Source organism: Amblyomma americanum, chromosome 1 (genome assembly GCF_052857255.1).
Source record: "Amblyomma americanum isolate KBUSLIRL-KWMA chromosome 1, ASM5285725v1, whole genome shotgun sequence".
NCBI lineage: Eukaryota > Metazoa > Arthropoda > Arachnida > Ixodida > Ixodidae > Amblyomma > Amblyomma americanum.
Window position 1 is genome coordinate 278,937,966 of NC_135497.1, and position 23,994 is coordinate 278,961,959.

Sequence of the window (23,994 nt, forward strand, 5' to 3'; positions counted from 1 at the left end):
ATTTCTGGGAAAAATTTACTCATTCATCTGGCTGCTTGTTATTTTCATGGTTCATGTGTAACGGCGGATGAAATGCTCATTGCTCCAAAGGATGAATGTGGCCATTTGTTAACGCCATTTTATAATAGCAATATATGCAAAAAGATTCATTCTATTTATCTAGTTAGTACTTTTGCTCACTACGTTTTGCATGTATGCTTCAAAGGAAGCGAAGCGCACCCCTTGCGTAGTAACAAATTCACCCGACTTGTTTGCTGGGGGTATTGTGATGTCCCAGCTAGCATTTGTGACCTCCAAGTGCACAGTTTTATGTGTATGTATTTTTGTGTATTATATGTATGTATATACTGGCTGTTGCCGTAGCATGAGCACTAGGCCAGCAGCCAGTAAGTCATCTCTTTTCCATCATTCATCACACCTCATTATCTGCCTGAGTGCCATGTAACATTTGGTGGAAGTGCTGGATATCGTCGGCATCCTGGTCCTGGAGCTTCGGCATCCTGCGTCAGCTGTCGTCGTTGGCCGTTTAGTTCTTGGCCTGCATCTACTGACCGTGCCACAGCCTATCAGACCTGAACCAACCTCGCCGTTCACCCTAGTACCGTCCCCTGGTCCGACCAGAAGACATGATGAAATGAAGGCGCTGCTGCGACCAGATCCTATGACCCGCCTGGCTCGAGACGCGGCCCTAGCATGAAGACACCGTTCCCCTGCCCAGGTTATTTGGTGTGTCCTGGGGCCACGGCCGTCGGCTATGGCACCCTGTGGCCCGGAAGCTTTGTTGACCGGAACTCATTCTCTCATCTCATTGTGGGAGCCAGCACTTCACCACCTTGCCATTTCTGTTGTGCCGTTGCTGAAGCCGATCACCATCTCACGCATTTCTTCGTCGGTGTCTTCTTCTGTTTACCATAGGAATTGTTCGCTGGCCCAGAGTAGTGTCATGAAGAAGATGCTGGCAGTGGTGTGAGATGGAGCACTCGCGCGAGGCTAGCAGCCATGAAATCATCTCTTGTTTATCGTTCATCGCGCTCATTCCTTTGCTGGCTGCCATGTAACAATATGGCATGACATCTACCTTTCATTCTTATTTCTCAGTCTTGTAGGTGTAGATAGGCAAATTTCTCTACCTTGAAGCCAAGGCTACAGATGAGGTCATCGGGGAAACCAGGTCGCGTAACTGTGTCAGTTGGGCCTCCATGCTTACCAGCTTATGGTGAATACGCAATCTGTTTAGGGCATGTTTCAATGCACCTCTAGGCACAGCCCTTATTACCAGCTTCGTGGCCGCTGATGAATATGTTAACATGTCTTTTTTCTACCGCGGGCATAACACCCGCACATATGGGCCGCCCTGATGTACAGCCGTAGAAATTGAAGCAGTCTTCCAGTGGCATTTCTTTGGTCAGCTCAGTCTGGAAGAACTTCAGAGAAGATCTTAAAGATGTTTTCAATAGCTACCTTGTGCTGACCCTGGTTAGGAAGCTTGTGGATCAGTAGGAAGTCCAGAAGCAGGAAAGTTATGATATTGCAGCCATGCAAAGCTTCTTTTATCTGGTGGTCTCAAAAGGCTGGCAGAAGGTTACAGAGAATTGGTGAAACACAGGAACCGGTGCATACTCATTGCCATTGAACGTAAAGATCGCCATTAAATTTTACAAAGGTAGAATGCAAAAAGTTTTCTAGCAACTCCAAGAATCTATCCATTTTAATTCCGCATTGGTTTGTGCAATCTTACTGCTCCCATGAAATCAATGCCTTCTCTTACAGTCTCAAAAAAGGCGGTATGTGGCAGTGTGTAATACAAGTCCTTGATGTCAGTGGAGAAGACACTCTTTCTGTGCAGCGTTTCGATTGGAATATGGACATTTCTTCTGTCTTCTTTACCTGGATCTTCCATGGTGAGGAAGGAGAATGATTATATCAGGTACCTTCCTAAGGGTTCCTGCCACAATCCTTGTTGAGACAATTACTCAGGAAGGCCACTTCTCCTTCTGTGTTTTTGTTGTAAAAAAGGCATTCAGGCATAGTTCCTCGCTCTTCTTCATAGCCGGCCCTAGTTTGCTCAAGTTGTTTCTACACACAATATTTGGGCTTCGTTCTTCACTGCTTGAGCCTTGATCTTTTTTTGCAGCTTACGGAAGTACTTGGCTGTGTCTTGATTTGTTTTTTTTTTATGGCTGTACATCGGAGAGGCCCATATTTGCAGGTGTTATGCCCCACGGTCGAAAAAAGGGCTGTGGCTACAGGTGCATTGAAAAATGCCATAAACACATCGTGCATTCATCGTAAGCAGGAAAGCGCCGAGGACCAATTGAAGGAATGAATGAACGAATGAAAGTTTAATGAAACAGACAAGATACAACGAAGTTGGTGTGTCTAGGAGGCTAATGAAAAGGCATGGATGCCTGACAAGTGTTAGTCCCCTTTTCTTAAACACACTGCCCCCAAGCATGACATGAAGGTTACGTGAAGCTGGTTTCCACATGACGTAATCTGCTGCCTTGGCTTCAAGGTAATGAAAGAACTGCAGATTGGGCTAGTTGGTGATGCATAGTGGTAGTTCAACAGTGCAACAGCACACACAGACCAAGCAGGAGACTAGACACACAAACCAGCGCTGAACTTAACACTTATTTTTTATTGGGAAGAAGCACGTCATATATACAGTCACGGAAAAAACAGCGCACATGCGCAATGTCAACAAGACACATAGTGATAGTACATGGTAAAATCCGCTTTAAAAGTACGTGTGCATCTGCTGGACCGCTCCCCACTATGTAGCATATTGATTTCTCGAGGCGATAATGAAACAGAATGTGTACTCACGCATCCTTCACTTTTTCTGATAATATGAAATGCCTCAGCTACTTCGCGAGTGCGCTGGTCAGGATGAGTGAACAGGACATCAGTGTCATCAAAAAACGGCGTGCATTTGCACGTGAAACAATGTTTAGCTAGGTTAGTTTCTTCGTTAAAGAATTAGCGTGCTCCATGAGCCGCACGTTAACGCAGCTGCAAGTCTGTCCTATGTATGTAAGGCTACAGAACAGGGGAATTTGATACACTACGCCCGTCTTGCAGGGAACATATCTATTTCATGGTTTATGCTGCAAGCATTTCTTCTGCGCCCTTCATGCCTTCTTTGAACCGCCGGCCCCACTCTTTCTAATTTGTTAGGTGCAGAGAACAGAACCTTTACCATGCTTGCTCCCCACCCTTTTAATCCGGTGCGACAGCTTGTGGACATATGGCATAACCACTACCCTTGTCCCTTCTTCCGAACCCTTTTCCAGCCCCAAGGTACTTGCAGACGATTTCAGGGAACGGCGGACTTTGTCTGCACTCGAAACGAGAAGCGAGTCCGGGAAACCAGCTTCCCTACATCTGTCTGCCTGGGCTAAGAGACTGGGCATCATTTTATGATAACAACCATGCCTACGTGGTCTGTGTGTGCTGTTGCGCTGTTGAACCACCACTAATGAAAGAAATTTTTCGATTTACTCCTACTAGGCTGCAGAAAGAAGAATAGAAGTTAGCTGTTAAACTGTATGAGCATGGTGTTAGCCACGTGCTAACAAAAGAGGTCGGGCGGGCTGGTGTGAACTTAGTACGTAACGTGCCCACCAAATTATCTCGGTTGTGCAGAATGGTCAACCAAGGTGCCTCAAAAACTGCCCGCTGTAAGATGAAGCCCAGAAACAAATTCATAGCTTGTGACAGTGGTGTAGTTTAGGAGATCATTCTGTAATGTGAAGCGCCATATGTTGGACAATCAGGTTTGTGTGTCAACATTCTTCTAATGGGACATGTCTCCTACGTTGAGATAGGATATGTTAGCAGGCAAGCAAGATGCATGTCGGACTGTGAGTGCATTACACATTTCTGACGATGTAAAATTATGAGGAAATATAATCGAAAGCTAATTTGAGAGTGTCACATGTAAAAGGCCAAAAGAGACAAAGAAGTTTGAAGGAGAAAAGAAGACTACGAAGACGGTAAGGATGAAGTGTGCCAATTGAAGAACAAAGAAGATGAATTATTCGACGGGGAGCGTGGCAAGAGGTGGTTCACGGAGAAGAGAATAAGATGAAAAGGATGACGTATCAATGCCGAGGGTTTTAAAGCTAGAAGGGATGATAATACGCATGTGGAAAACAGAAGTGGAGGCTCCTGATGGTCAGGGACACTTTGGTTGGGACAGAGCAACGCCGGCTGCTGCTCCAGCAGTGCTGAGCCTATTCCGGGGATTCAGTGGCTGACGCAACCACCTCCTGTGCCCAGGGGTATCACAAACGCTGCTGCCGCGTGCCAGCTGCATCGCCCTGGTGGTCCCTCCAACGCCAACGTCAACGCCAATGTTGCTTCCACCAGTGCTTTGATCGGGTGTTCATCCGACACCAGCACTTCACACTTCGAACGTCACCTCAGCGCCGACGCTACTGCCTGGGCCTACGCAACACTTCCCCAGCACCGAACTGTGAGCATTAACACTGAATGCTAGTAGTCTCGCAGTGGTCCAGTATTGTGTGTACCAGTACCATCAGATTTTGTGTTTTTTTGTTGGTGTTTTTAGTTAGTTTTGTGTGCTAGTGCTTGTGTGGTGTAGGGTTTATTAAATGCATATCCGTGTGCGTTCAGCTGTTGTCCGGTCTATTCTTTCAGTCCCAGCGTTCTCCTGTGATCCATGACAGCGAGATATTTGAGACGTACATCATGCATACGATTTGTTTAATCTGCGTAGGCACATCATCACTAACATTAATGAAAAATGAAATTGACTATCTGGATAAATAATCACAACAGATGGGTCAGATAACGATTCCATGACTTTCCTTTGTATTTTAGATGGTGCTTCCTTTATTTATTACAAGCAAAGCAATAAATTTCTCAGTCATTTGTCAGCGCTGTGCCTGTGTCATCTTGTCTGTCTCCTGTTGCCCTGCGCCTTGTTTTGCAAAGAATCATGCACGGACTGGCCCGGGTGCTCTCCGTGAAGTATTTTAGTGACCTCGTGCAAATTTTTCTTGATGGCTTTTTGAATTTAGTTGCTGCGGACACGGGAGATATGTAAACTTAGCACTGCTGCCTACCTTTCAGGATGTCACATGCGGGGTAGATAAATGCATACTTTGTGTTGTGTTGCGGTGGACCACTGTCATGGAAGGGGTTGCGTCGCTCACTTTGACTCAAATACTATGTTTTCGACTGTAGCATCGAATGTTACTTCTGACTTGGCGTTGGTTTGTTAACCATAATGAAGTGCGCTATTATTTTCGTCTTTGTTGTGGTGGTGTTTTCTGCCATGTATAGTCAACTTATGTTCCAGCCAGGCTGGCGGTTTTTATGCTGGCTTGTTGCAGTTTGTGCAGAATTAATTGCATGGCCTGACCACCTTCATTCCATTTTCTAACAGGTAGCATTTTAACTCAAAATTGTTTTTTATTGCCACTTAGAGCTGTTTTCTCTGAAACCACAATCACTTCTTTGGAATGGTTCAGGGACTAACAGCTGGCACTGGCTTGCCATATGGGCTGGTTTTTATTTTCTGTCGGCGTTAGCATGCGTAATATCACCCATCATTAAGGAGCAGTATGTTGGCATTTTGTAAGGATCATTGAGCAAAGAAAACTGATGTGAAATTTTTTTTTTGTAAAGTGTGGACTCGCACTATGCATGTTGTTCGTGGAAGAAAATGCTGAGAATCTGTTCGTGGGGGGAGGATGACTGCTCAGCACGCTCGCCATTGTAGTAGACTCCACAACTGTCATAGTGTCAGGATTATGGATGGTCAGCATAAGCTATTAAGTTTGTGTACAAGCTATTATATGTCTTTGAACACTTATTCCCTGAGAGTTACGTGTCAGTCGAAGCGTTCCACAAGCTGGTTTATAATGGTGCACAAGCATGAATTTTTTATTGTTTGCTCTGAAAATTTAGGTAGATATAAGTTCAGTTGTTTGAAATTTTTGAATTAGTGTTCATTGGGTGGCATTAAGGAATTCATTGGCGAATATCTTTGTGCTTTGTTTATGGGTGTGTTTTCTTCTTATAATTAAAATGTTTCCATATTTCTGTACTGTTGTGGTTTGCCTGTAAATAAATGTTCATAGGTGCACACAGCTTGTCTACTGCTATGAAGAGCTCTGGTAGTACCGGTATGTTGCATTATGTAGGCGTTATAATGGTAAATTTAAAGAATGCTGAAGAAAAGTACTAGATGTGGACACAAAGTATGAACCCATTGCATGCATTTTTCCTGATGGCTGTGTGGGTGTAAGAAGCGTTAAAATGCCATTGGCTTGGCGGTAATAGCATGTGATTCACGGCAACAACTTTTGGTCACTTATTTTTATTTTTTTCATTTTCGGGGCGGTTCATTTGTGAAATACGCAGAGTAAAACCTGTATGAAAACACAAGGCACCCTTTTGGGCCTAATTATGAACACTTGAAACCGGCTTTAAATATGTTTTATTTTGAAGCGACAGCTCCGCTCCTCGGGCTACATTTTCTGATTTCGATGCAGATGACACAGTGGCCTACAATGCCTCACAAGGTCAAACCGTACTTTACTGCGTGGTGGTATGGCTTAAGCTATGTATCACCACATGATCATATGACAGGCCATTGGGTACCAGATTTTGACCTTTGATTTGATAGTGGAGACCATGCTGAACAGAACTTTCGCTCGTGTAACTAGGATCAAGCCATGTTGAACCCTGGCCAATATTTTTTTTGACAGTGTAACTGCATGAGGTGTTTTGATAGAGTTTATGATGCTGTTACACTGGAGCCCTTTTGACATTAGTCTTCCATTAATGATGCTATGAATTCGGATCCAACCGGTGATATGCTGTCTTCTACCTTTTATGAAATGACCTTATGTCTAAAATGATGACACTATTTTCTCCTCTAATCAGCATCACAATGCACAGATTAATTCCCTAAAGGTGCCCATTTCAGTAACCATTTTTTTTGTACATGCCAGAACGAGTAACTCGATGTCGCCAATCACGTACAGCATGATGTTTCAATTACTCAGAAGTGGAGCGCTGCTGTTTCTCCCGGCCAGCTCATGACAATGGGTCACGTCTTGTAACAGTCGAGAGGAAGTGTGCCACGCAGGTTTGGCAAACGACTCCTTTTGAGTGGATGGTGTTCGGTGCAGATTAACAGGTAATTTTATCGCGTCGCAGTGAGGGAACAGTATATATGGCATTTTACAACTTTAACTATTATTAGCGTATGCGGTGGCTTAATTGCATAGGTCGTTCACAGATAAGAGACCGCCTCTACCAGCCCACAGGAACGAATCATTCATCGCGAGGGGAGGAGAGGGAGACGCCCCCCCTCGAAACCTTTGTTTCTGAAATTCCTTCCTTTCCTGCTCCAGCTTGCCCTGGTTCGTATTATGCACTCGCGACCCTATGCTGAGGGTTTTTTTTTCTGACTGACTGATGTAATGCCTATTCGGCCAGCAGTTTTCTGAAGAGTATTTTATTTATTTACACCAGTACCTGCAGCATCACAAGAGCATTATTAAAGGGGGGAGGGGGGGACAATTGGAGGAAAATGAACATATGTGACAAAATCTAATACAGCTAAGCACAGATGGTGAAAGCAACAAAGCAACAAAATACGTAGCATCAGTAAGTTATCTCGACGGCAAACGGTCTTCAGTGTACCGCGGTGCAAAATTACGACACAGAAATGGAAAGGGTACAATATCGCATGAAGCGCAATGCCATCCAAACGATATGGAGTAAACGGGATATTAATCTATGGCTTACTGCGTGACAATAAAGACAAGCTCTGAACACGTTTTACATTCATCAATGCTCATATCTTCGATAAATTTTTTTTTAAATTGGCTATTGACATTTTTTATAGCTTGTGTTTCAGCGGTGATTTTATATTTATACCCCAGCACGTGACGAAAAAAAGACGACGCGCGCGTGACAGCACGCGACTGCGCTCTCGGAACGGCAGACATCTTGACGTAGCGAGTGGATGAGGTCGTGGCCAGCGGCTGCTCTTGGACGGACGTTCGTGTTCTGCGCGATACGAAGGAACGGCTTTCAACCAGCTTGCTTGACAGCCTGGAGGTGAGCAATGCTCGTCTATTTTATCGCATTCACCGTCAAAACTACCGCACAATGTATGTGGCCTTGACCACATTGTGCGGCCCTGGAGGACGCGGTGGTATTTTCTGTAATTGGCTATGCCTAGGTCTGATTCTGAAAAACTCTTTCCTGATGACGCATCATCCCGCAGGAGCTACCGAATGAGCGTCATGTACTGTAGTGCGTTGTGGGCAGAAATTGATCGCTCACGTGGAGGCACTCTCTCATCGACGGGTTCGCAACCATTCCTAGGATTTCGAGTTCGGTCGTTGAACGCGAGTGTGTCTACGTTGCTTTTCAATTAAAATGCTGCCGCCATGGCCAACACTGAAGCTGTAACTCCGTACTGTGGATCTACACGCCATAGGCACTTAGGCCCGTTCCTCGTGCTGCGATTAGAACGAAAAAATTCAGGGGTGCACTTTGTTGACCTAAATTGTGGTGAAGCAGAAGCCTTTAGCGCGGTGTTGCTGGTTGTGTCGCTGATGTGTGGTAAAGATGTTTAAAGACTAACTACAAAGAGCATTTAGGCGGCATATCGTTCCATATCTGCGTTCAAGAGGCGTCTGGATTGGGATGCGATAGCGTGTTGCAGCACTACCAAGGAGTCAACGGAACACCACCGCCCATTCGGCGCGACGCCTTGCCCGTTGGACAATTTAAGGAAAAGAAATGACGCCTGTCTCACATCTCGGTGGACACCCTATCCGTGCTGTAAGGGAAGGAAAAGGCTTTCGTTAGTTGCTGGACCCCGCCGCGGTTTCTCAGTGGTTAGAGCGCTCGGATACTGATCCGGAGTTCCCGGGATCGAACCCGACCGCGGCGGCCGCGTTTCGATAGAGGCGAAACGCAAAAGGCGCCCGTGTGCTGTGCGATGTCAGTGCACGTTGATCTGCAGGTGGTCGAAATTATTCCGGAGCCCTCGACTACGGCACCTCTTTCTTCCTTCTTTCACTCCCTCCTTTATCCCGAATTTCCTTATGGCGCGGTTCAGGGTTCCGCCTGTATGTGAGAGACACAATTGAGCCTTTTCCTTTCCACAAAAACCAACTTTCAATTTCAGTTGCTGGATGTAACGGACACATCCATGGCCGCGATTATGAGCCATTAAAGGCTTAATTTCGCCTTTAGATGGTCGGCCTAGTCGGTGACGCCACAGCGCGATTTTCGGTCAGTGCTTTCACATGCAACGCGCGCCCAGCGAATTTGGTCGGAGGGACAATTTTGCATATGCAAGCCATGAATAAACGTGACGGAAGCTTTACACGAATTATGTTACTGATATTATTACCTGCGTATTTTTGCAAGGCATTAATATTTCGTATGTTTTGATTAGAAAAATGAGCTGCAGTTTAACTACTGCTGAACCTGGTAAGAGAGCGAAAGGTGTGGTGTATCGGGCAAGTAGACGCGGCTTGGCGTCTGTACGTTCCGCACACCGGATAGGCAGCGTGCCCAGCCTGGTGGCAATTAAATTAATGGCTGATCGCGAGAGGTTGGTCAGCCAATTAATGCTGCGGCCTATTGCTGCCGTGCCTCGTGTCTGCCACAACGTTGTCAGCGCTAATACATATAGGCCACATGTCTCTCACACCATGGCCACGTGCCTCAAAGCGCGAATGAGGCGTCCACTGACCCAGGGATCCAGTTATATGCACCCTTCCTTTCCTCGAAATCATCGGAGTCCGACGCAAACAAACATGAACGCCGACGGCCTATAAGCGGTATTCACATGGGGACATCGGCATGGATGGATGTGGGAAGGAGTTGAGCGACGTCACCGATCCGCCCAAGTCCACCCCAGCTCTTGGATTCACGATTCAGTGGGCGCCTTAGCGTTGTACCTCCATAAAAACGCAGCCGCCGCGGTTGGGTTCGAACCCGTAGGTCCTGGGTTCGAACCCGACCGCGGCGGCTGCGTTCTTATGGAGGAAAAACGCTAAGGCGCCCGTGTGCTGTGCGATGTCAGTGCACGTTAAAGATCCCCAGGTGGTCGAAATTATTCCGGAGCCCTTCTCTACGTCACCTATTTCTTCCTTCTTTCACTCCCTCCCTTATCCCTTCCCATACGGCGCGGTTCAGGTGTCCAACGATATATGAGACATATACTGCGCCATTTCCTTTCCCCAAAAACCAATTATTAATTATTATTATTCAGTGGGGCAGCAGGGAGACGCCGACATGGACGAGCGAAGCGCTGCCGGGCTGCGGAGACAGAGGGGCAGGGGTCGAAAAGGAAGTAAGGGGCCAAAACAATGCTCCCTTGTTGGGTTGTGGCGAAAAAAAGACAGAGGGTGAAACAATAGATGCGCGATAGGAGGGGATATAAGAGAAAAGAAACGAGAGGGGGAACAGCCAAAAAAATTGTGGATTAGCCCAGATAATCCCGGATATACCATGCGAAAGTGAGATTGAGGTATCCACTGGCCCACAGAGCCGGTTGTGCGCCGTTCCTTTGATGAAAATGAACGGTCTTTGCAAAGTTGTCAACGCCAATGAACTTTATGAACGCTGTCGGCTCACTTGTTTTGTTTGGTTTTTGAGGAAAGGAAAAGGCATAGTAGCAGTCTCGCATATCTCGGTGGAATCCCGAACCCCGCCGTAAAGGAAGGGATAAAGGATCGAGGGAGGGAAAAAGGAATGAGACAACTGAAAATTGAAATTTGGATTTTGAGGAAAGGCGCGGCGCAGCGCAACAGCGGAACACCTGTGGCTCGGTGGTACTAGTGGCGCCTGCGCAGTAGTGATAGGCAGCGAGAGAGGAAATGCGACGGGGTCGGCGGCGGCCACCTGCGCCGTGCGTGACATCACTCCTGCTCCGACATACGCCGGCTGGCGCGAAGCGCGGAGTTGACTGGCGTAGTGAAGCTTTTCGCTTCAAAAAGACGGCAGCGGGCTGCACCCCACGCATCACCGAAGGCCACATCTCCCGGGGAGAAGGACTGAACGTACCGGCCGAACGAACGGTCCCTTCCTCGATCGGCGGCGGCCGCCGGAGCAAAACCGGAAGCTGTGTCGCCACGAGCACTCTCGAAGGCAGGACGTGTGAATACGCTCGGTTTCGGCGGCGCCTGCTGAGTGAAGTCATAGCTGTCACGTGGTTTGGTCTTCAAACTCGCGCACGGCGAAGAAGCTGCGCAGGGGTGGTGGTGGTGAAAGCCTTAATAGACTGTGGGGAGTTTAATACACGCAGGTCCTTGGGCCCGTGCACGGCCCCACTGCACTCAAACGTTCATGCCCCGGAGGCTCATGACGCTGCATGGTAGCCCGGCCTGTGGCGGTGGCTTGCTTAGCCGCGGGTCCTCGGAGCGCAGTAGGGTTTCCCAAGTCTCCAAAGTGGTAAGTGCTCCAGGCCCCGTGGGGGGGGGGATCCGCCGAGCAGAGGAAAAGGATATGATCGATAGTGGCTTTGGGGTGGTGGCAGAGAGTACAGGAGGAGTTTGTGTGGACTTGGTGATAGCGCGAGCGTATATATATAAGGGGAGGGTATCGCGCGTGTTCGGAGCCGCCTCCAGAGTGTCTGGTGATAATTTTCGAGGGAGGGATGGGGCGGGTGGTAGAGCCGACACCCGGCTTCGCAGGTCTGCATCTTGTCACTTAATGAATACATATGCGCTCCCGTGAGAACCCTAGATCGGAGGCCGCCGGTGCCAGGTTGAGGAACCCCGGGCTAAGCGTTGGCAGCCTCGTTTCCAGGATTCCTGGAGTGGGCAGGCACCCATATGAGCTCCATGTGGCGGGGTGGGTGTTCGGCAAGCGACTTCAGTATGCGAAATGCAGGGGTGTGAACTCTGCCATGAGCAAAATTTAGTATGGCAGTTTTAGAGTCCGATAGCTATATACCGGGCCTCCGTGCGCGTGATGGCTAGGGCAATGGTGGCCTCTTCATCCTCCTCCGATGTGGCAGTGGGGATATGTGAAGAATGGCAATCGGTTGTAGGTAGGGGTTCGTGATGGCCACAAACACGTCAGCACCGTGCATGAGGCATCCACCTGCATGGCATCCGGTTTCGTGCCATAGTGTTTGTGGAGTGCACGTGCGCGAGCTCTGCGGCGGGGTTCGTGGTTACTGGAGTGCATATTTTTGGGGAGAGGTTTAATAAATATAGCTCCCGGTGAATGTGGTGGCGGACCTGGAGCTGTATGGGATCCGTGGCTGGTGTCTTTATACTAAGCGTGTGTAGGATGTGTCTGCCGGTGGTGGTTCTCTTGAGGCGTATGTATTGTATCTGTCGGTGGGTCTCGATAAGCTCAGCTATCGTGTTGTATAGGCCTAGCTGGAGGAGTTTTTTGGATGAGGTATTTAGGGGTATGTACAGTGCTGTCTTAAATGCTGTTCGGATCATGGCATCCGAGTTGGATATTTTTCTGCCCTGGAGTTTCAGGTAGGGGAGCATGGAGTGAAAGCAGCTGAGGACGGAGGGGAGTATAGTAAATTTTTTGCTTAAATAAATAGTTTTGCTTCCATCGTGGCAACAGCTCCCACGTGACCCTATGTCGCAAAACCATCTGCAGCTAGACCGATGTCCCTCCCCAGTCTCAGACCGACAGAAAGCGCAGCGCCACAGGTGAAAATCGCATGCTCGTGAAATGGGCCTCATTTAGCCGCCAAGGCACACCGTAAGGGCCTGCCTTTACGGTGTGCCTCAGCCTTCACTTGGATGAAGGCCTTCACGGTGATGCTTTCATTGTAAAGGTCTTTCACGTAAAAGCCTTATGCTAAAGGCGTTTAGGGTAGATGCACTCCAAGACCTCAGGTAGACATTCTTTAGGCCGAAAGACTTTATGTTAAAGGCCTTTTATGTCAAATGGCTTTTGCACGTGAGGACCTTAACTCATAACTATATACTGCGTGATATTGTCGCAAATGGGTTTCAGAATCAAAGAGTTAGGCACAGGCCGCAAGGAATCAAGCAATGTTCCAGCTCCAAAGAGCACGCGCGTCTCACTTTGTCCTCAAGGCACCGCCCGGGGACACCTGCCGGCATTATTCCCCCTCCGTATCCAAAAAAAAGGAAGCAAAAACGTGGGCGCACTTGGGGCGACGTACCGGTGTCCATACCCTCACTTTGTCATCGGGATGATACTCGGCGAAGCGATGTTGTTGGTTGTAGCGTTCTGCATCCGTTGCCTGCTGCCGGTGGATGTGCATACGAGCCAGTTGGCGGACTTCCTCTGCGTGCCGGGTAAATTCCTCGGCGTCTGGCGTGAGCGCCTGGTCGTGAGGGGGGCACGGAAGCATGGCATCGAGCATTGTTTGGAGATCACGCCCATAGACGAGGCGAAACGGCGTAAATCGAGTCGTTTTCTGAATCGCCGTGTTGTAGGCAAACGTCACATATGGGAGGATCTCGTCCCATGTCTTCTGCTGTACATCGACGTACATTGCGAGCATGTCTGCTAAGGTTTTGTTGAGGTGCTCCGTGAGCCCGTTTGACTGCGGGTGGTATGCAGTAGTCTTGCGGTGGTTCGTGTGACTCAGCTGGAACACCTCGTGCATGAGCTGCGCTGTAAACGCAGTGCCCCTATCGGTGATGACGGAGGACAGAGCGCCATTTCGTAAAGCAATGTGGTGTATGAAGAAGCGCGCGATTTCAGAGGATGTACTGCGCTGCACCGCCTTGGTTTCCGCATAGCGCATCAAATAATCAGTCGCAACTATAATCCACTTATTGCCAGAAGACGACACAGGGAATGGGCCCAGAAGATCAATGCCGACTTGGTCAAAAGGTGTGCGAGGTGGCGCAATTGGTTGGAGCTGCGGGCTTGAGCAGTGGTGACTTACGACGCTGGCACTCACGGCAACCTCTGACCTAGCGGTGGATGGCCTTTGCAAGTTTAGGCCAATAATAGCCCTGATGCACTCGAGCAAGCGTGCGTGCAAATCCCAAATGGCCAGAGGTGGGCTCATCATGACACGCCGAAAGGATGTCGCGGAGGTCTGATGGCAGAACTAGGAGGTAGGGCCGGTCACCGTTGCTGGAGTTTTTCTTGAACAGTACGCCATTGTGAATGCAAAAAGAGGACGAGTGGTGGGCAAAGTGTAGAGGTACGTTAGAAGCATGACCCTCCAGGTGATCCATGACAGACCGCAGGTCAGCGTCAGCACGCTGCTTTGCCACTAAGTCCGAACTGCTGATCACGCCTAGGAAACGATTGTCATCCTCTGCGCTGTCATCAGCTTGCTCGACGGCTGCGCATGAGAGCGTGTTGGCGTCTTCATGTTTACGTCCGGGCTTATAGGCAATATCGTGTAATCAAATTCTTAAAGGCGAAGGCTCCAGCGTGCTAGGCGTCCTGATGGGTCCCGGAGATTGGTAAGCCAGCACAAGGAATGGTGGTCGGTGACCGCTTTAAAATGACGACCATAGATATAAGGTTGAAGTTTCATCGTGGCCCAGATGACAGCGAGGCACTCCTTTTCCGAGGTGGAGTAGTTGATTTCGGTGCACGAGAGTGTGCAATTCGCATACGCGATCACACATTTCACGCCTTCTTGATGTTGAACGAGGACCGCACCAAGCCCGATGTTGCTAGCGTTGGTGTGTATCTTGGTAGCAGCCTCCTCATCGAAGTGAGCCAGCACAGGGCTCACTCACGTCTCACTTCTTTGTCCTCAAGGCGCCGCCCGGGGACACCTGGCGGCATTATTCTACACGGAGTCATGCTAAAATGTCTGCTATTTTTAAGGCATAAGCCTTTCTTGGCTCATGAGTGGCGTCAATCATAAGTTGTACAGTAATTAAAATAAAATGTAAAAGTTGATAAGCAACATTTGCTAAGAAACATATATGTAATCATAGTAGTGACCGTAAATAGATTGTAAAAAATAGTGATAGCGATAATGACAATTACTGATAGTGAGAGTGTTGGAGATATTGATGGTAATGATAGTGATGATAGCTGTGGTGAGTGATAGTTCTAGAAATAGTGATAATTATAGTGGTAGAGATAGTGGTAATGATAGCTACTGATAGTGCTAAAGATAGTGATAGTGAAGATGACTGTGATGATGATAGTGGTAGTCTGTGATACCAATGGTGATGATAGTGGTGACCATAGTAATGAAGGTGATTGCAATAGAAAAATGAAAATGGAGGGAGAAAAGTAAGAATTGAAATAAATAATAAGAAACAAAAATAAAAACAATGAAAAAGGGAGGGAAAAATAAAGGAAAGAATGGCTATTAAGGCTATTAATAGCATTTCTGCTATTAAGCAGACATAAGTGCAATCTTGTATTTTTTTACAGCAGCACTGTGTGCTTCTACAGAATTTTTAGTGGGCAATACGTGATTTTATGCATGCACAACACGGCTTCTAATTCTAAAATTACTTATTTACTACGTAACATTTCCTACGGTATACCTGAATGCAGCACTCCAAGATGGCTACCTGCAAGCGGCATAAAGAACGCCTACACGAGAGTATCTCAATGCCGCAACTTGGCTTAGCCCCAAGGCTGGCGCTGGTGCTGTTCCTCATCGGCAAGAAGCCGCGACTTCAGGAAGCCGTCATGCTGGCGCCCCGAGCTGACCCGTTGGTCGTGGTGCCCAAGTATCGACTCAACCTGTCCGGCTTATTCACCCCCAACTGGAGCGACGCGCCAGGTGAGTGTCTACAAACGGCACCTGTTTGGAATAAACTTCGGGGCATTAAGTATGTGTAATAATTTTTCAAAACATATCCTCATTTTAATTTAATATTTTTCTTTTATTATCACCAAAGGAGTATTTCTCAGCGTTTCCAACTAATACGCCACAGCTACTGAGTTGCCAAATAGTGTGCTGGGCCTAGAAGGTATATGCAAAAGCGTTATCAATTCAATGCCTGGATTGCACAAATATTCACTCATTTCTACAATGTGCTCTCAGCACAACTCTCAAGCAACATTACGTAGAAAAATAATAAAGTAATTATTTTAGAGCAAGCCCAGTAACCTCTTTAGGTTACTGCTATAAACATCCTTGGTTTCTCTCTGACTTATTTGAAATATCACATGCACTGCAAGATGAGATTGAAGGAAATAAACACGAGTAGCTACCCTTGGAAGTGACGCATGTTGAACACAGACCTCTGGAGTCATATGTCGAACCAAAATAAAATATTTTAAGGCGCTTTAACAGGCTGACTTGTGTTTGTCGAATGTGCTTTGGAGATGAAAAGTGGCTGGCATCGCTAATTTCACTGCCTTCACGATCGCTCAGTTGGGCAATGCGCCAACTTTAGTGGTACATTTTTAGAGCAAGAAGAGAGTTTATTTTGTTCACAGTTTGGCGACATGTCGCTGTAAGTATAGGCAGTATAAAACGACACATACATGAGCCAATTTAGACAGGAAAAGTTTCACTGGCTGCACACTGATGTAGGTGCAACCGATGATTCTGCTTTTGCACAACTTTCATGAAATGCCACTGTGCATCTTGTAATGATGCCTTTGCAGTATTAAAGGAGGCCTAAACGTAGTGGTACAGATGCACAGAACTTGTGATTGTGTTTAAATCACCTTACTCACTAGCACTTTCAACTCCGGGAACTATTGCGTGAGGTAAACCAACTTTGCAAACACAGGAGAGAACAGTTGGTGTGTGAGCAGTGAGCTGATGCCTGCCTTCCATTGCTGAAAGACAGAAAGAGAGAAAGTAGGGAATTCATCCAGCCATGTGTGGCTCGATTCTTTGCTGTCATAATTAACTTTATAGGGTTCACGTTTAGTTTACCTAGTATACTCTTCCTCACAGCGGGTTGGCACTGATGTGGAGGCTGCATGCCATTCTCACGTCTTAGAGTCTCTGCTCCAGGAGTGTAGTGCCGGAGAGGAAATCTCGTGTTTCCCATGCTTTTAGCTGCTCTATCGTTTGCACAAACGCTGTGGTCTTAGTCCCACATGTCGGGAAGGCTGGTTGGTATTCACAAATTTATTGCAGGCCTTTGTGGCTCTTGTGAAGATGATGATGACCCAGACAAAGCAGATAACTCGTGAAAACGAAGAAGATGGCCCGCGCGTCAGCCATATTGCTACCGCCACGTGTGTCTGTGCCCGACCTGGTTGCCCTCGGATTGTTCTCGCCGCTGCTCCCTTCCTCCGAGGTCTTTTAAATAAACCCCTGGTTACATTTGGTGGAGGTGCCGGTTAACAGCCCTGGAATTGCGCAACCGTACTCTCCCGCCACCTGCGATGCCTCACGACGTTCAACATCAAGCCGTGCAAGTGGGCCCAGCTGTTACCTGCGCCGGCTCCCTTCGCCAACGGGATCCGGCCATCTTCAGTGGGACCGATCAGCAGGATGTCGAAGATTGGCTCACGTCTTACGAGAGGGTGAGCCTTTACAACAAATAAGACGAAGCCACTAAACTAAATAACGTAATTTTTTATCTCACCGGTGTGGCTAACCTGTGGTATCGGAACCACCAGGTGGACATCCGCACCTGGTCTGCTTTCAAAACAACCTTCTCCGAAGTGTTTGGTCGTCCTGCTGTTCGGAAACTCTGCGCCGAACAACGCTTGCGTGAACGGTCTCAGCAGGTCGGCGAAAGCTTTACCAGTTACATAGAAGACGTCATTGACCTATGCAAGCGTGTCAACCTCAACATGTCAGAAGCTGACAAGATTAAACACATTTTGAAGGGTGTTGACGACGAAGCCTTTCAGATGCTGGTAGCGCGCGACTTGCGCACCGTTGCTGAAGTCGTCACACTCTGCCAAAGCTTCGAGGAGCTGCGGAAGCAGAGGCTCCTGACTCGACAGCACCCTCGACTAATTGAGTCGCTTGCTGGACTGACACCAGCAGCTGACACCTCATCGCTGCTGCAACAAATCAAACACTTTGTTCGGGAAGAAGTGGCGCGTCAGCTTTCTCTTCTGCCGAACCCTACAGGGCAAGCTCCAGATTTGGCTCCGGCCCTTCGACACGCCATCCAAGAGCAGGTTGCCGAGGCTCTTCCACCCGCCCATCCGCCACCACCTGTCGCCGCTCCACTGACATATGCCGACGTTGTCACCCAGACGCCGCCCCCTATGGCCGCTCCGCTGACATACGCGGACGTTGTCGCCAGACCTCGACCGCCTACCTATGCTTTGCCTCCAACACCTGCGCGAGCGGTGGCTCCTCTTCGGCCGGCTCCGCGAGTCAGGAATCCCTGGCGCACCGTCGACAACCAGCCTATCTGCTACAATTGCGGCTTGCCTGGTCGTGTGGCCCGGCTTTGCCGCCGCCGTCTCCCAGTCTACGCGCCATCTCCTCCAGCTCCCACGTATTGGCCTTCCATGAGTCAGTACTCCGGATCTGCTGAGCCGCCGTCTTGTCGTCCTTTTTCTCCTGACTGTTCAGCCCTTTCTAGACGCCGTTCACCTTCACCGAGGCGCCGCTCCGTTTCTCCTATGCGACGTCGCGCCAATCTCCCTCGGGAGGAAAACTAGGTGCTGCAGTTCCTGAGGCGAGAACTGTGTCCCTGTCGAACTTTCCAAGGCCTCACATATCCCGTGCTAATCTGATCGAAATTTCTGTCGAGGGCAATACTGTCTTGGCCCTTGTGGACACCGGTGCTGCGATTTCTGTTATGGACGAAAAGTTTTGTAGTTCGTTGAAGAAGGTAAAGACGCCGATTGCTGGACTGTCGCTGCGTACGGCCAGCGCTGAGCACATCAAGCCGTCCGCAGCGTGTACCGCTCGAGTTGTGATTCAGGACTCCCTCTACACGATAGAATTCGTCGTGCTGCCTTCCTGTTCCCATCCTGTTTTTCTGGGCTGGGATTTCCTTTCCGTCCATGAAGCTATCATCGACTGTGCTCGAGCGGAAGTCAGGTTCTCTTCTCTGCCCAATCCTTTTCTGGACGCCACTCCTCCTGTTGCCTGTGTTAAAACCCTCGCCGCCGAAGACATCGACATTCCCCCGTGCTCGTCCGTTCTTGTACACTTGTCTTGCGACTCTATTGGTGACGACACTGTCCTCTACTCCAGGCCATTCTTTTCTGCACCGCAAGTGTCTCCCTCTGCCATACGCCGTACTGACTGTGTCCGCTGGCCTTTCGATACTTTTGGTTTCTAACCCGTTTTCCTGCCCTACCGCTCTGCGCCTTGGTGAATGCCTCGGCAGTGTGCAGCCCATCGCATCTCTGCTCATCCACGAGGAGACCGATGATACATCGCTCCTCGCCATGAACGCGCTCAGCCCTCCTGCCTCTATGCCAGATCTCTCTTCTACCGAATTGTTCTTGTACTCCATCAACGCCGATCTTCCCCCGCCGCACAGAACACAGCGTCTCGCCCTCCTTCATCAATTTCGCTCCTCCTTCGACGCTCACCGGACTTCCTTGGGCCGAACTTCCACCGTCACCCATCGCATCGACAGTGGTGCCCACGCGCCGCTTCGGCAGCGCCCCTATCGTGCGTCTCCAACCGAGCGCCAGACTATTACAGAGCAAGTCGACCAAATGCTTCAAAACTGCGTCATTCAGCCCTCAAGTAGCCCTTGGGCATCGCCTGTTGTCCTTGTGAAAAAGAAAGATGGCTCCATACGCTTGTGTGTCGATTACCGCTGCCTTAAGATAACGCGCAAGGATGTCTATCCACTCCCTCGCATAGATGACGCTCTGGACTGTTTGCAAGGGGCGGAGCTCTTTTTTTTCCTCCCTCGATTTACGTTCTGGGTACTGGCAGGTCCCCATGGAAGCAGCCAATCGTCCCAAAACTGCTTTTGTGACCCCCGACGGATTGTATGAATTTACTGTGATGCCATTCGGTCTTTGTAATGCCCCTGCTACCTTTGAACGGATGATGGACACCATTTTGCGTGGACTCAAGTGGAAAATGTGTCTATGCTATCTCGACGACATTGTCGTCTTTTCCCTTGACTTTGAAACCCATCTATCCCGCCTGAAGCACGTTTTTACTTGCCTTTCTGACACTGGCGGGCAGCTCAACTTGAAGAAATGCCGTTTTGCTGTGCGTCAGCTGACAATTTTAGGCCACGTCTCTAAGCAAGGCGTTCGTCCCGACCCAGCTAAACTTCACGCTGTCGCAGACTTTCCCAAACCCACTTCCATCAAAGACTTGTGCAGCCTCTTAGGTCTGTGCTCTTACTTTTGGAGATTTATTTGCAACTTTGTTTCGATTACTGCGCCTTTAACACAACTGTCCGGCAGTTCCGACTTATCGATGTGGTCTCCAGCGTGCGACGATGCGTATAACGCCTTGCGCCGCCTCCTCACAGCGCCGCCCATACTGCGCAATTTCAACTCGACCGCTCCTACCAAGGTCCACACGGATGCCAGTGGTCTCGGCCTCGGCGCCGTACTCGCCCAGCGCATCTGTGGTTTTGATGAATACGTTGTTGCCTACGCAAGCTGCACACTTACGAAGGCTGAAACTAATTACTCCGTCAGTGAAAAAGGGTGGCCATCGTATGGGCCCTTGCCAAATTCCGCCCGTACCTCTATGGCCGCTCTTTTGACGTTGTGACGGACCAACATGCGCTTTGTTGGCTTTCTTCCTTGAAAGACCCATCCGGCCGCCTTGCCAGGTGGGCTCTTCGTCTGCAAGAATATGACATCCGCGTGGTCTATCGTTCCTGCCGCAAGCATCAAGACGCTGATGCCCTGTCCCGCTGCCCACTTCCAGCCGAGATCGCCAGCCTTTCCACCTCTGAAGTCTCCCCGTCGTCCCTTCACATTAGCGATATGCCCTCAGTGCAACGTACTGACCCCTGGATCGCTTCTCTTCTCGACTTTCTCTCCAACACGACGGCTGCTTCTCCATCCCGTGCTCTCCGCCGCCATGCTTCCCACTTCGTGATTCGCGATAACCTCCTCTATCGTCGTAACTACAGCACCGACGGCCGCAAGTGGTTACTCGTTATTCCTCGCCACCTGCACACGAACATATGCGCCTATTTCCACGCTGACCCACAATCTGGTCACGCAGGAGTTTTCAACACTTACACCCGCATCCGGCTGCGCTATTACTTGCGCGGCATGTACACCTTCGTACTTAAATACGTACGCGCCTGTCTCACCTGTCAACGTCGCAAGCCATCTCCTCATCGTTCTGCTGGAGAGTTGCAGCCACTCCTTTGCCCACCACGCCCTTTCGACCATATCGGCATTGATTTCTACGGCCCGCTTCCGTACACTGCGGCCGGCAACCATTGGGCTATCGTTGCGGTTGATAAGCTCACTAGATATGCCGAAACCGCCGCCCTTCCGTCTGCCACAGCGACAGACGTTGCCTCCTTCCTTTTGCAACGTTTCGTCCTTCGTCACGGTGCACCTCGTGAACTGCTTAACGACCGCGGACGGGCCTTTTTGTCCGATGTCGTCACCGCCCTGCTCTGCCAGCGCAACATAATCCATCATACCACCTCCGCCTATCATCCGCAGACAAACGGCCTCACCGAGTGATTTAACCGCACCCTCGGGGACATGCTCTCTATGTACGTCGCATCCAACCACTCGAATTGGGATCTCATCCTCCCTTATGTGACTTTCGCCTACAACACCGCCCAGCAGTCTACTACTGGCTTCTCTCTCTTCTTTCTTCTTTACGGCCGTCATCCATCTGCTACCATAGACACCATTCTGCCTTACCAACCTGACGCCTCCGGATATACCCCTGTTTCTGAAGCCGCGCAACACGCAGAAGATTGTCGCCAAATCGCCCGGTCACTCACAACTGACGCCCAGTATCGCCAGAAATTCCGCCACGACAACGCTCACACCACATTGCACTTCTCTCCTGGTGCGCTTGTGTGGCTCTGGATACCATCAAGTACTCCTGGACTCTCCTCAAAATTTCTCGCCAAGTATCACGGTCCCTACCATATCCTGGAGCACACATCTCCAGTTAATTACGTCGTCGAACCCCTCACGCCATCTCCCGATCTCCGCCGCCGCGGCCGCGAGACAGTTCACATCCAGCGTCTCAAGCCTTACTACAACCCCTCCATATTGCTGTTGTCGTAAGTCGCCAGGATGGCTCCTCTTCGCCCCGGGGGTGATTGTGAAGAAGATGATGACCCAGACAAAGCAGATAACTCGTGAAAACGAAAATGGCCCTGCGCGTCAGCCGTATTGCTATCGCCATGTGTGTCTGTGCCCGACCTGGTTGCCCTCGGATTGTTCTCGCCGCTGCTCCCTTCCTCCCAGGTCTTTTAAATAAACCCCCGCCTTACAGCTCTATTTAGTTGACTTTAACAATATTGTGGACTCAAGTTGGTTTTCTAGTGAATAGCATGTTGCTTAGCTGAAGACACCAGATGTTTAAATTCCTTGAATAATGTTTAGCTGCATGCGGAAAACACAGGACATGGAAAAAAAGCTCTGGGGGAATAAATTTTCACACGTATTGCTGACACCTTTTCTTGAGAGCCCATGTTAACTGCACAACATTTGTTAATTGTCCTTACGAAATATCCACTATGTTTGCAGAATCGTTTCCAATGAGCGTTCGTTTTATAAATACTCTACCTGTTAGTGCTCGCAGCAGGTTAATTTGTGTCTGTACTGTAATTATTTGATTTAGTTCTTGGAATCATTTGTGCACTTTTTGTCCCCTAACATGTTGACTCCAGTCATCTTCGTGTTTCCTAAAATTTATATGCTTGGCATGCAACGTAGCTTTGCTAGACCAAGGACAAGGCAACCATGGCTGCTGGTGTGCGTATCGTCCTTTGGCGGCCACCCAAGCTCCCTGGAGCCGCAGGAGTGCGACCCTGGAGCCACATCGCATGGCCATCAATTGGTGAGTCCAAAGTCCCGCTGGGTGCAACACCGCTTCCGGAGGCTAATGCTTAAGATGGGCTCAGGGCTGCAGCCTTTCAAGCATGATGTCACTAAAATGCTAGAGCAATTCGGCGCCATCGTGGAACTCACATGCAGGCCCAGTGTGCCAGTGAGTGACCTCGCATTGAGCATGGGGGTTGGTGGTATCATAGATCAGATCAGAATAAAGCACACTAGCATACGCTAGTGTACACATATTTGTCTTAGCGTGCACTGAGCATCCAAGAAGCATGAAAAACATTCAGGACCTGTTATACAGTGAGAAGTCTGTCAAAATTCATTATTTCGTGACAAATGAAAATTCAAACATAATGCTGCAAATCTCCCTGTGTTTTTAATGCGAAAGCAGTTCTTGTCTCATGGGTGGCGGTCACAGGAGCATTCAGCAGAGTGTGTCATCAGAGCATGTCCTCAAGAAAATTACCATTAGAAAAAAGAAATACTCCAGCATTTCGGGTTCTAACCCTGGACTTAAGTGTGCCAGGCGGGCATGCAATTCATATGCCATGAAGGGTCTTCTGTTCTAGTGTGTTAAAGGGGCAAGAAGTCAACACGTTTTGGTGTGTGCAACAGTAAAGTGTGTTCCCAATATGTTCTGATGTCAGACAACGATGACTTGCAAGAAAAGTTGCCAACATCATCGAAGGGTCACTCAATAGGTGTCATATGACAACGATGACTTGCAAAAATGTTCCTGAGGTTCTAATGACTTTGCATTTCTCTAACATAGCAGACTGCAGTGCTCTCCAACTTTTTTACATTCTCCTCATCCTTGTTCTCCTCAGTACTAGAGATAATAAATTCTTGCGTACAAATGAAGATCTTAAGGGCGAAAGCGGATGTTAATATTCACTGCCATCTGGCTGCATTTCTCGTCATCAGAAGGCGTTAAGGATAATTTTATGCAAAAACCAAATGGCAAAACAAGTCTGAAGGGCGCTGAAAAGGGAAGAAAGCATACTTATTAGTACGGTATTAACAGCACTTGTTGCATTGGCGAACAAACGACTGTGACGACTTGTAATGCAGAGAGGGGGGACTCTCAATTTTTTATTTTCCTTTTGATTGTGCTGCTTTATTTTCATAAGGGAA

The 23,994-nt window shown here is 48.8% G+C and overlaps 1 protein-coding gene across 14 annotated transcripts in view; it reads left to right on the plus strand.

Moving 5' to 3' along the window:
- The window catches only part of LOC144115169 (uncharacterized), a 41,753-nt gene that overhangs the window by 12,812 nt on the left and 4,947 nt on the right, over positions 1 to 23,994 (plus strand). For 3 of the 14 annotated variants that reach the window (XM_077649376.1, XM_077649374.1, XM_077649375.1), the window contains 3 exons: positions 7,904 to 8,106; positions 15,502 to 15,733; positions 22,738 to 22,861. In XM_077649376.1, coding sequence (XP_077505502.1) covers positions 15,511 to 15,733; positions 22,738 to 22,861 — 347 coding nt within the window. In that variant the 5' untranslated portion in view covers positions 7,904 to 8,106; positions 15,502 to 15,510. Of the gene's footprint in view, positions 1 to 5; positions 4,481 to 7,903; positions 8,107 to 11,288; positions 11,464 to 15,501; positions 15,735 to 22,737; positions 22,862 to 23,994 lie in introns of those variants that run through there. The other 11 variants (XR_013311285.1, XR_013311287.1, XR_013311290.1 and 8 more) reach the window with 8 other exon arrangements.